The sequence below is a fragment of the Arachis hypogaea genome, chromosome 7 (genome assembly GCF_003086295.3).
Source record: "Arachis hypogaea cultivar Tifrunner chromosome 7, arahy.Tifrunner.gnm2.J5K5, whole genome shotgun sequence".
NCBI classification, from domain to species: Eukaryota; Viridiplantae; Streptophyta; class Magnoliopsida; order Fabales; family Fabaceae; genus Arachis; species Arachis hypogaea.
In genome coordinates, this window is record NC_092042.1 from 71549975 (window position 1) to 71562879 (window position 12905).

General features: G+C 36.2%; 2 protein-coding genes, 1 long non-coding RNA gene and 1 pseudogene across 7 annotated transcripts; 1 reads left to right on the plus strand and 3 right to left on the minus strand.

The window, feature by feature from the left end:
- Positions 1-1647: 1647 nt before the first annotated feature.
- LOC112703377 (D-3-phosphoglycerate dehydrogenase 2, chloroplastic-like) lies at positions 1648-3452 on the minus strand (annotated as a pseudogene).
- Positions 3453-3724: 272 nt separating this feature from the next.
- LOC112703376 (pentatricopeptide repeat-containing protein At2g13600) lies at positions 3725-7477 on the minus strand. Of its 5 annotated transcripts, none has more exons than XM_025754799.3 (3): positions 6955-7477; positions 5405-5672; positions 3725-5255 (listed from the first exon to the last, which is right to left on the minus strand). In XM_025754799.3, exons 2-3 carry the CDS (start codon positions 5448-5450, stop codon positions 3808-3810), a joined length of 1494 nt encoding a protein of 497 aa, XP_025610584.1. In that variant the 5' UTR covers positions 5451-5672; positions 6955-7477; the 3' UTR covers positions 3725-3807. The 5 variants fall into 5 exon arrangements, with proteins under 5 accessions (XP_025610584.1, XP_072055710.1, XP_025610580.1 ...); XM_072199609.1 differs by having other exon boundaries at positions 5405-5675; positions 6955-7461; XM_025754795.3 differs by having other exon boundaries at positions 3725-5672.
- Positions 7478-7669: 192 nt separating this feature from the next.
- LOC112704128 (uncharacterized) lies at positions 7670-9352 on the plus strand. Its single transcript, XR_003154796.3, has 3 exons — positions 7670-7816; positions 7942-8101; positions 8997-9352. It is a non-coding gene; the product is annotated as an uncharacterized lncRNA (long non-coding RNA).
- A 1739-nt stretch (positions 9353-11091) lies between these two features.
- On the minus strand, positions 11092-12483 carry LOC112701579 (protein ALP1-like). The gene is made up of 3 exons (XM_029288178.2): positions 11965-12483; positions 11657-11882; positions 11092-11564 (listed from the first exon to the last, which is right to left on the minus strand). The coding sequence occupies exons 1-3, from the start codon at positions 12481-12483 to the stop codon at positions 11092-11094; spliced, it is 1218 nt and encodes a 405-aa protein (XP_029144011.2).
- Between the last annotated feature and the right edge of the window lie 422 nt (positions 12484-12905).

Here is a 12905-nt window from a genome sequence, read left to right on the forward strand (position 1 = left end):
AGTAATGTTTGAAACTTACACTCAAGATTTAAATTGATTCTTGAAATTAATAATCACTCAAATTCGTCTCTAAAATTGTTATATAAAACTTATAATAATTCCTAAAATAATTTTCATCCATCTTTATCATTGGAGAAGACTAAAACAACATTGTTTTATATTTATTAAAAGGAAAAATAGACAAAAGTATACTCAAATTTTCACACAAAATATAGATGTACTCCTCAATTTTTTAATGAGTCATTTGCATACATGAATATAAAAATCTATTGTCAATTCTATCCTTCCGTGGTCTGAATAAAATTTTCGGTGGTGGTGAAAGTCAGGTGTCACGGTATTGTATGATGTAGCCAATTTGAGGTGATATTGTAAAAAATAGGAATATTCATTATAAAATTTGTTGAAATAAATATAAGAAAAGAGAATAATGAAATCATTGTTCATCCTCTTCATTCTCTAATTTCTTCCAACCATATAAACCCTAACACAGGGTGTAGATCTTTTATTGGTCTTGATGACACATTCTTAAAGGGTTTCTATGGAGGACAGCTACTCACTACAATAGGTCAAAATGCGAACAACCAGATTTTTCTAATTGCTTATGCCGTGGTGGATTCAGAGATAACTGGAAATAATTTTTGGAGCATTTACACAATGACTTGGACAACTACAAAGTTCATGGTTGGAACTTCATTAGTGACCAACAAAAGGTATGCAGTTAGTTGTTGTTAACATAGTTGGAATTTCAGTTGTATTAACGACTGACATATTAATTGAATAGGGTCTGATTCCGGCTATGCAACAAGTTATGCCTGGAGTTCATCATCGCTTCTGTGCTATGTATATTTGGAATAATTTCACAAAGAGATAGAAAGACAAATAACTCAAAGGAACAGTGTGGGAGTGTTGTCGAGCCGTGGAAGAATGATCCGAAGCAATGGAAAAAAATCAGCTACTGAAACCATGGCTGCAACTCAAAATTAGTTGTTTTGGATAAAGGAATTTTTTTACTTTGATGTTCTCATTTGGACCTGCAAATTTTTTATTGGAGTTTAAAAAATTATTGTTATCATTTTTTGTGTGACTGTGTTAGAGTTTTTATGGTTCAAAGAAATTAGAGAAAGAAGAGGATAAACAGTAATTTCATTATTCTCTTTTTTTATATTTATTTCAACAAATTTCACAATAAATATTTCTATTTTCTACCGTATCACTTTAAGATTTGGTTTGGTAAAGTTTTTTGAAGATGTGCTTGTGCTTTTTAAAAGTTCAAGCTCCTCATTTTGTGTTTGGTAAATCAAAAAGATCATGTGCTTGTGCTTGCAGCTTTTAAAAGATCGGGGTACTTTTGAAAGCACCTAGGATAGAGCTTTTCAAAGTTGACTTGTGCTTTTCAAAATTTAAAAGTCTAATATAACCTCATATGTTAACTAATTTTCAAATTTAATGTTTGCATTTATGTCTATTATAGTATTTTTAAATTTTAAAAACTATTTTACCAAACACAATTGATGTTGCTTATGTTTATTAAAAGTTTTTTTTGATTTGATTTACCAAACATAAATGCTACAACTTTTAAAAAGCCATATTTTAAAAGTTAACTTTTATAAACTACTTTTAAAAAATAAAAGTTTTACCAAACTAAGCCTAAATTGACCACATAATACAATACTGTGTCACCTGACTTCCACCGTTGCCGAAAAATTTACTCAGGCCATGAAAAAATAGAATTAACAACAGAATTTTATATCCATACATCTGTCTACAGTATGAAAATCCAAATATACTTTTATCTATTTTTACATAAAAAAGAAAACCCGAGCCTCCTTTTCCCCAATCCGAGCCGTTTCTCCTTCCCTTCCCTTCCCTTCCCTTCCCCTGCCCCTCGATCTTCACAGCGCTCGCGAATTTGGACTCGACATTAATGGAATCCAGGGGCAGCTCCGGCGATGAGTCAACCGCTATCCTCTCCTTGCTAAAGTGGAGCCCCTTCTCCTTGGCGGTGATGTCCGCATTCACAATGTTGACAATTGAATTTGATATTGTGCCAGCTCTAAGTCTCTAACACCACCTCAGGAGCAACCATGGGAGCATTCACTGCAGTTGCTGACAGCTCCCCCCTCAGTGGTCCAACAACAGCCTCTGCTATCTCGATTGCTACACCCTCCTGTGCCTCTTTTGTGCTGGCTCCCAGATGAGGCGTCACCATTACGTTCTCGTGTTTCACTAGCTTGCTATCTTTGGTGGGGATCCTCCGCGAAGACGTCGAGTGCGGCCTGGGCAACTGTTCTGGGCTTCTGGCATCAAGGGCTTTGACCAAGGCATCTTCATCGATTACACCACCTCTAGCAACATTGATGATGCGGACTCCTTTCATCTTTGCAAAAGTGGCGTCGTTGAAGTTCTTCTTAGTAGTTGCGGTAAGCGACATGTGCAGAGAGATGAAGTCTGCGGCGGCGATGGCCATATCAAATGACACCAATTCCACCCCAACAGCACGGGCCCTATTTGCCGGGGCATAAGGATCATGTGCAATCACATTCATTCCCAACCCTTTCGCTCGCCTCGCCACCTCAAACCCAACTTTTCCAAACCCCATCACTGCTAACGTCTTCCCAACTATCAATACTCCCACATACTCGTTTCTTTGCCATTTCCCTACACATGCAGCACATACACATAACTATACATATTCGCATGATTATGAACAACAATGGAAGGTAAAGCAACAGAATGGATAGATGGATACCGGCTTTGATGGAGGCGTCGGCCTGGGCAACGTTCCTCGCCATGGCAGCAAGGAGAGCAATGCCATGCTCAGTAGCCACAATGATGTTGGCGGTGGGGGCGTTGACTACAAGGCAGCCGTACTCGGTTGCAGCTTGAAGATCGACATTGTCAATGCCGACACCTGCTCTGCCGACAACCTTTAGCCTTCCTTGGGAAGCTTCGAAGACCTTCCTTGTCACCTTGGGAAAGGGAAGTGTGTTTTTCTTTTTTCTTTTTTAATAAATATAAAACGATGTTGTTTTAGACTTTTAGTCTTGGATGGACAAAAATTATTTTCGGAACTATTATGAATTTTGAAGAGCAATTTTAAGAATGAATTTGAGTAATTATTAATTTCAAAAATTATTTTAAGGCTCAAATATAAGTTTTAAGGACTACTCTAAAATTTAATTTTATTGGTTTATTATCATCTGGTTATTTGAATTACTCTGTTAGGTTATTATGCCTATTATTGTATGATTATATTAGACTTTGAATGCTTATAAGCAAATTTTCTGTTAGTTTATTATCATATGGTTATTTGAATGACTCTATTAGGTTATTATGCCTATTATTGTATATTATATTAGACTTTGAATGCTTATAACCAATTTTTCTGTGTGAATGTGGTGGATTGCATAAAGTTTGCCTAAAGCTAATACGAACACTATAACTAATTTCATGCAACTAGCCTAAAGTTTGGGTGAAATTCATTAAATTTGTTAAAATTTACCTAAGACTTTGGCAAATTTCAACTAAAAAGAAATCCAAAAATATAAAAAGAATCCTTTGATTTTTAAATATTAGCAATCTGTTCCGAGTTTCAGGTGTAACATTTCATTTATTCGCCGAAAAAGCAAGTATTTCTTAACGAGGTTATTTGGAGGTGAGGGATCAAAGTTGAAGCGATGTTACCATAGTAGAACTGGATATAATAAATTCGTAAGAGTACAAATGATCGGTCAAAAACTATTTAAATAACCAAAATTTTTGTATAAAATTGAAAACAAGAAAACGAAATTAGAAATTTAAAAGATCTCAACAAATGTCCTTAATTTTGTCAAGTTCAATCCAACTAGATCCAGGTACTTTCTTTACACCTTTTTGCTCCATTAGTTGTCTCATAGTCATTACACTATCCCAATTTTTTAACTCTGCAAACATGTTAGACAACAATAAATAGGTTGATGGATACTTGTATTCTTTCAACATGGCATGCTCTGCTGCAAGTTTTCCAGTTTCTAAATCCCCATGAATTTGACATGCACTAAGGAGTGTTTGCCAAACTAGCACACCTGGTTCAAATGGCATTCTTTGGATCAACTCTTTAGCTTCTTTAGTGAGTCCAGCTCTTCCTAAGATATTCACCATACAAGCATAATGGTCTTCTCCAGGGAGGATTCCATGGTCTTTGGTCATTGAGAACAAGTACTTCCACCCTTCATCAACAAACCCACCTTGACAACAAGCATAGAGAACACAAATGAAGGTGATATAGTTTGGCTCTATATTCTGTGTCTTCTTCATTTCTTCAAAAACTTGAAGTGCTTCTCTAGCTTGGCCATTCTGTGCACATGCCATTATCATTGTTGTCCATGAGATCACAGAACGAGAATTCATCGACTGGAAAGTATCCCATGAACTATCCATGCATCCGCTTTTTGCATACATATCAAGAAGTGCATTATCCACGCAGACATCAATGTCGATTCCAAGTTTAATCCTCAAGCCATGGATTTGTTTCCCTCCCTTCAGTGAAGCCAAACTTGCACAAGCATTGAGGGCAGTTGCCAAGGTGAATTCATTTGGCATTACACCCACTCTCATCATCTGTGTAATAACTGAAAGTGCCTTTCTTGGTTCGTCACACTGTAAACATCCGATCGCAATCTGGGACCAAGAGCAAACATCTTTCTTCGGCATCTCATCCAGAAGTCTAAAACCTTCCACCAACTTTTCACATTTTATATACATATCAGCTAAAGAGTTCCCAACACAAATGTCATCACCATAACCACTTTTCACAAGTAGGCCATGAACTTGCACTCCCATTTCAAGATGAGCTAGAGAAGCCAATCCGGCAAGGATGCAAGAAAATGTGAAGTTATCAGGCTTTATATTGTTATGGTTCATACGACACCAAAATCTAGGAATCTCCTCCCAAGAATATTGCAAGTAACCTGCCATCAATGTATTCCATGACACGATATCCTTGTCTGTCCTTGCATCAAAAGCTTGCAATGCTTCTGCCAATTTGCCATGCCTCACCAAGGCTGCCAAAAAGGCATTCAACAAGAAGACATTAGACTCAAGTCCTGACCGAACGATCAACGAGTGAATCTGGTAAGCACAGGTTATATTCTCGGTTAACGAGCATGCCTGCAGGGTGCTAACAAACGTGAACTCATTTGGCTTTGTGAGTCCCTCATGGTGCATACGGCTGAACAAAGAAAGAGCTTCCGAAGCATAGCTGTCTCGGACTAAACCTGCCATAACAGCAGACCAGGAAACCACATTCCTGTGAGGCATTTCGTCAAACACTCTGCGTCCAGAAGGAAGGTCTCCAATTTTAACATACATGTTAAGCAAATGGTTTTGAAGAAAAAGTGTTATAGGAAGACATCCTTTGATGAACCTGGCGTGAATTGCTCTTCCACCGTGCAAGTTCCAATCTTTCGCATATCCACGCAACAGATTCGAGTAGGTATTCTCCCCTGCGTCCATGGTGTGGCAGTTTCTCATTACAAAACATGCCCAAAACTGAAGTGGCAAAGAACATGTTTGTGTTTTTTTAACAGCTAGTGCAAATGCAAATGGGCATCAGGAGGAGCAGTCTCACAAGCCCGCAGAAGAAACAGCGGAAAGAGTTGATTTAGAGAGTGCTGTTACAGAGGATGGTGAACCTGCTGAGCCAAAGAATGATTCAGAGACTAAGGGTGTTCATGGTGTGGTTTGGTTCTGTTTTTTAAGAAAAGAAGTCATCCAATCCAACTTTATATGAATTCTTCAATTGGTTTGGTTCAGTTTCTCGGTTTTTCAATTAATTCGAAAAAGTAACTTGTCCTACTTATATCCGGTATCCTAATAACTTGTCCTATGATATTTTCAACAAAAAAATATGCAACAAAAATAACACGTTTAATTTCACACAGTCATAACATAAAATCACTCAACACAATAACTAACAAAAGTCTTGATACAAGAAGTTCGACGACAAAAGAAATTACAATACAACAATTAAAGTCATGAAAGGTTCAACAATCAACACAACAAAAGATAAAAACTAGTTTCTCTTAATTTTTCCAACAAAAGGCAGCCAGCCACCTTTTGATCTTCTCCAGCAAAAGAGCAAAACATCTTTAAGCAAATAAACATCTTTAAGAAAAATTAGCACCAATTATTTAGAATTTATAATCAAATAATCAAAACTAACCAACAGATTAGTAGTGACCACTGACCACTGAATTTGCAAACAGAATCACAGAACAAAAGCAGAAATTTGAAAAACAGAACAAAAAACAGAATTTGAAACTTACAAAGAGCAAAAAAAATTTAAGTGATAAATATTTAGTTTGTTCGGTTTTCAATTTGTTAAGTTATTGATTTTTTTTCAGTTGTTCGATTTTGTTCGGTTTTAAAACATCGCTAGACTTTGTATAAGTCAGACAAAAAACTCATCCAAGTAGCCTTCATTAATAGAGCAAAGAAGGCTCAAAACATAATAGCACTTGGATGATATTGATACCCCAATAATTCTAGAAGCTTTTTCTTAATATAACAGAACTGGATTCGAACAAAACAACATAAGCGCAACAGAGACTCAAAGAAAACAATTGACTACATTTTGTCCTTATTGGCACATAAAATAACAAGATGGGAAATCACAACAACAATAAATTAGGACCAGTAACACCAACAAATTTTACTCAACAAAAAATTAGGACCATCAACAACATATTAGGAGCAGCAACACAAATCAACAAAAATTCAGATACAACTATCACTCTTTCAGTGCTCTAACCCAAAATCTGTTCTCAAACAACAACAAATTATACTAAAAAATTTTCAACAACAAAAAACAAAAAATTAGGAATTATTATCAAATAAAAAATTAGGACCAGCAACAACAAATTAGGGCCAGTGACAACAACAAATTTTACTCTAAAAATTGGTGAATATACTGACCTCCGAATAAAACATTGTTGAGTTGCAGGAGAGGGCTTGAACTTCTGCTATTGCCCAACGAGGAGAGGACTGCTCGGTGACGGCCTACTGCGACGACGCGAACTGCTGCCACATCCCAAAAAGATGCGGTTTCTTGGTGACAGCGAGGGCTTCTTGGCGACAGAGAGGGCTGCTCGGTTTACCGCGACGGCTGGCGCTCTCTGCTACGGCTGCGCGGAGAAGAGCGCTGCGGTTGGGACTTGCGACGGCACGATGAGAGCGAAGACGAAGGCTCCCCTGCTCCTGCGTGAGAAGGATGGAGGAGAAGGAATGGTCGAATAGAGGATGGACTGCTCAGTGCTCACTCTCTCAGAGCATACGTCGAGGAGGAGGATGGGAATTCAGAACAAAAAAAATGACGGAGGGAGGCGCTGCGTGACTTACTTAAGGTTAGGGCCAGAGTTTTGTTTCTACTTTCTAGGTTAAAAGGCAAAATAGCACAAGTCCTGTCGCTATATGGCTGCGTTTGTTTTGTGTAAGTACTGAAACATAGACATAAAATATTTGTGTCTATATATATTGTTTGAATATGATAGACATATTATTAGTATAATGTCTAATATTATGTTTGGTTTACAAAGAATAAGACACTACCTAATTGAAAATGACTATTTTATCCTGTTAATTTAAATTAAAAATTAAATAATTAAAAGAAAGAAAAAGACAAAAGCTATTCAGATTCCTATTTTTCCTAAGTTGGTTCGAGGGTTTCTCCTTCTATCCCCAGAAATCTCTCTTCTCCCTAGTTGGCGTCTTCATTCTTCGCCTTTTCTTGGATCTTTTCGGTGCGGTTCCTCCTCGTCAAGGATTCTTCTTCTTCGAGGTGAATCTCTCTGGTTCTTCTTCTGCTCTTTTTTTCCTTTTCTCCTTCTTCTTCTTGATTGTTGTGTGGGTGTTCGCAAATCCACTTTTGTTACCGTGTGTTTGATGATTTGTTTCTGGGTTTAGGATATCAGGTTCAAGTATGGAGTCAATGTGGACCCTTCGAAACTCCAAATTCTCCCGGATTCAGCTGATCTTCCAGTGGTTGGGAAGCCTTTATATGGACTTGTCTCTGATTTAATCCACATTTGTGACTAGCATCAAGTTTCCCACACAACCCTTGGAGGTAAGAACCCAATGTCAAATTGAATTCACATCCCGTTTTGTTTTTCTATCTGATTTTAGTCACACTAACTCCAAGTTGGACAATTTGTTAGTTAGGAATTTCAGTAATTTGTTTTTAATTTCACGGTATTAGTGAAAACAGAGAGAAAATAAAATTGATTGCTTTCATGTGATTGTTGTTATTATCATAAGAATTGATTGAAACCACCTCATTTGATGTGATTTTTTGTGGGTTGATTTCAAAAAACACTACTGCATAAAGGAAACAAAGAATTCTCCAAAAGCATTAGGATTAAGAAACTTATTTGATATTATCTCTTAAATTGAATCTGAATTTTTTTGCTATTTTTATTATTGTCTTTTTATTATCTCTTAATATTGGCAGATATTGCAATGCAATTAGTCATAATAATACTCAAATAGGTGTTATGGTTAAAACCTCAAAAATCTTATTTGTGTCTCTGCATGATGCATTCCATTTTTCTAATAGGATTAGTGTATGTAAGCCTACTCTTCTTTTCGCAATTATTTCCTATGTATGTTGAGATAAATAATTAATCAATATTGGTGGAAACATCTTTTTAATTTCTAGCTTGTTAAATCAGAATTGGATGAAATGTTCATGATACATTTTTTCTCTATTTATCATCTAAAAGTCTAAAACTGATGCTTTGATTTCTATTAGGTTTTCTGGCTTTTGTGCAAGCATCTTCTATGTTGTATAATATAGATAGCTTTCAATTGAATCAATCAAAAGGCATTTACACTTGTTGTTGCTTAGTGATAATCATATCTATCAAATCTTTGAATTATTTCCATCATTGTAGTTTGCTGTTTTTTAAGTTTTTACGGATGATATAACTGTTTCCTAAATTCCCATTTACTTCTATATGCAGGTTTGTTGTAGGCATTGTCGTGGTTAGTCATAGCAATCTATCCATCAAGCATGTTGATTTTCACAAAATCTGTATACATCCTCCATCAACCAAGATCTCTTAGTCATATTCCTCAGGACTACAACTCAGCTTCCAATTCTTGATAACCATTTCTATTTTTGTTAAAGCTGTCTTGGTCTCCCAAAGAGTACATCTGCAGGGACAAGAAAACTATTCTCACAGCTACTGGTTGCTTTAAGAATAGCATAAGAGTTATATTAGCATAGGTTTTGGAAATACACAATTGTTTGTTAAATTCTTCACTTGTAATGAACTTGTATGAATTGAAAATTCAATGAAAAGTGGTTTCTTTGATATTTATTTTGGTTTGCTGATTTTTTTAGCTAAGAATATATATTTTTTACTTATAAGAGTATATTTTGTGCCAAAAAAGTGTAGAATAGCAGAAAATCATCACATACTAAGCAAAATTTGCTGAAAGTGCTGCAGAAGTGCATAATTTTTGGGGCAAAATTATACAACACAAGTAAATGAATCCTAATAAATAATTTAAGTGCATAATATTAACATACATAATGCAGAGCTCAATAAAATTCAACAGAATGCACAAAAGAGTTGCAGTGTAGCTAGTATACTTCACTTGTCCAGCATAAGAAAAAAAATAACATAACCCTACGATTTCTATTAAGTTTACCAGAAGACCCTACTAAGTTTTGCAAAATATTTTGATAAGTTTAGCAATACACCCGAATAAATTAACAATTAAGATAACCAAGTACATCAACAATAGTTAAAAGTTGTCCATTATATCTCGTGCGAATGCTTCCTTTTCCTCGTCTAAGCTCCAAAATGTTGGCTTCAATTCTGGATTCTGCACAATTTTTTTTTGCAATTTGCACGATCTCCATTGTAGTGAAACCAAGACTCTTCAGTGTACGGCCAAGATTCACTTGCTCATTAACACCAGACATTGCATTGGCTAGTACCTGCACATGCTTTCCTTGATCCTCAACCGCAGATTTAAAAGTTTCTGCTAAGTTTGATAGGACCGCAGCATCATTGATTTTTTTAGTTGCAGTGTGACGTCCTTGATTTTTCTCACTTGATGAAGCAAATGAGGTTGAAAAGGTATTGGGTAGTTCGCTCTCGGCAGCTGCTAAATCTTCCATGTCAACATCGTCACCGCCTAAACCCAAGCCACCAGATGTGGCCGCAGCAAATGTAGAGCCCGGTGTGACATCTTCTTCAGCATCTTTTCCACTGCATGCATCAAGACCAGTAGCTCTATCCTTGCCAAAAATGCTCCCAAGATGTTCGAACAACGGAAAAGGCTTGCCTGGAGTGTAGAGTGTAACATTGCGACCCTGTACAACATAAAACAAAGCCAACAATTACATGTTCAGACGAGCAAGTACTTGTAAGAAGAATGAATAAATGCGAAAAAATATTAAGATCACACCTTTCCCCAAGCTTCCAGTACTTGTTTACTATCCACTTCAACACACATCTTTTCGGAATTCCACCCAAAACCACTACAACCCAACATCTCAGCCACAAACATATATTTTTCTTTCAGCCGCTTGTGTTTGTTTCTGATGTGCTTCACAGTGAGACCACATCCAGAAAACTTTTCATTCATCTTGTCCGCCAGTTTTTGAAATACCCCTGGCTTAAATTGACCGGCATCTGCCCTTTTACCTTCAACAACCAATTCCTCCATAAACACCACAAACTGTTCGGTTTCTTGTTCAGTCCATTGGCGGGGTATGGAGGCCATTTGCTGCTAGATAAGAACAAATAAAGTAAACTATAACAGCATAATTACTATCAAAATTAGAGTTCAATGGTATTAGAATTACTTACAGCAAACTAAAACCTAATAGCAAATAAAACTAAAATATGTTTAATAATAATCACTATTAAAACAATTAAAACAAGACCTTGTCTAATTATATGTTTAATTGGAATACAAATTATGAATCCAAGTTGGCAAATACATATTGCACAAAGAAAAAAACTGAAATGAATTAAAATACATTGCAATTTATAGGCTAGGCCAATTGCAAACATAACAAAAACGGCAAAGATAAAAATTCTACTCGCCACGTTCTCCCCTCCATATTTCCCACATCTCGGTTGCTAGCTCCTCACGCCATTGAGTCCACTCATGGCTACTTTCCACGACATCAATTGTTTCACCTTCATCAACAATAGTATCATCTCCTATGGGTATGTATTCTGGCGCAAGAGTTGCATCTTCTTCGGGATCAACATCCATGTTCATACGAATAAAGTTTTGTAACAAACAACAAGCAATAATAATGTGGCTTTGAACTCTAATAGGATAGAACGAGGGACTTCGTAGAATTTCCCATCTTTTCTTAAGCAACCCAAAGCACCGCTCAATCACATTTCTAGCTGAAGAGTGCTTCTTATTAAATAACTCTAGACGATTTTGTGGTGCCCGATGACCTTGAACCCACTCATTCACATGATAGCGAACATTTCTATAAGGAGATAAAAATCCTCTCCCATTTGTATAGCCGGCATCCACTAAGTAATAACACCCTAAAACGGAAGGATGGAAAAATATAAGAAATATATTGTAATTCTCATATTCAATAGTTATTATTCTTTTCAAAAGATTAATTTAGACATACCAATAGGTATTTTCAAGCCATTACATCGAGTAATAGCATCCCTAAGTACCCTTGAATCAGATGCCGATCCTTCCCAACCGCTAAGGACATAGACGAAATTCATGTTCCGATTGCAAACTCCTAAGACATTGGTGGATATTCTAGATTTCCTCGTCCGATATCTAGATTTATCACTCCTCGGGACTGTGACATCTATGTAAGTTCCATCTAATGCTCCTAGACAACCCTATCAAATGTAAAAAAAAAAACAGTTATTACACGCAGAGTAAACGTGACCAATAAAAATTAGAGCTACATACACGACCTACCTTGAACCATTTCCATCTGGGATCTACACAATCTTCCGGTACAGGGTCTGCCTTTGCAAATAAGATACTTTGGACACGCAAAACCGAACGCAATACCTTGTGAAAATACCTACTAATAGTTTCACCAGACCTATAGAACCTAACCTGTACGCTGCGATTTTTGGTATGGTGAGCTAATATGATTAAGAAAGTAGCTACTTGCTCGCCTATGCCAACATGACCATCTTCGTCTAATCCACCTTGAACTTGTAGCAATTCACATAAAGTTGCAAATGCATTCAAACTTATTCTTAACTCCCATATGCAATTTCTATCTCCACCCTCCCCAATGATATTATTTAATGCATCTCGCCTTAGTGGCAATGTGTTCACTCTTCGACCAATCGAAGAATGACCTCGCCTTCTATTCCTAATATACATATATAGAGTGACTAAAAAAAGCAGCATTAATGTGTCAAATTGCATTCTCATAATCCAGTAATATCCAACACATAGCTTAATTTGTTCAGAACGATCCATCATCACTTCCTAAGAAACAATAACAAGTAAATACATAAAAGAAGAATCCTAATAATTTCTACAACCACATAACACAAATCATGATAGGAAACAACTTGGTAAGCAGTTTGATAAGCAATTTTATAAACACAACACAAGTAAATTATCCTCTAGCATTCTTCAATAGATAATAATTAAAAAGCTCACCTATTAATAATTTCATAAGCAATTTAATTAACATATTAATCAGCAATTAGAGCAACATTTTTATCACTAGTTTTATCAACAATCAGCACTAATAAGCTCAGCAGATCAGTAACAAAATTTTATTTATCACAGCAGCAACAACTCCTTCTACAACTCTTTTCTTTTTGAGGATTTTGCTGCATAGTTGACCAGAAAATGTTTGATGGTGACAACAAATTATAAAGTCTAACTTATAA

Excerpts from the sequence above, each read along its gene's own strand:
- LOC112703376 (XM_025754795.3), bottom strand. The coding sequence starts at position 5,511 with ATGAGAAACTGCCACACCATGGACGCAGGGGAGAATACCTACTCGAAT.
- LOC112701579 (XM_029288178.2), bottom strand. The coding sequence starts at position 12,483 with ATGGATCGTTCTGAACAAATTAAGCTATGTGTTGGATATTACTGGATT. Across the intron at positions 11,883-11,964 it reads CCAGATGGAAATGGTTCAAG|GGTTGTCTAGGAGCATTAGA; the intron begins GTAGGTCGTGTA and ends TACATTTGATAG. Across the intron at positions 11,565-11,656 it reads TGGCTTGAAAATACCTATTG|GGTGTTATTACTTAGTGGAT; the intron begins GTATGTCTAAAT and ends CTTCCGTTTTAG.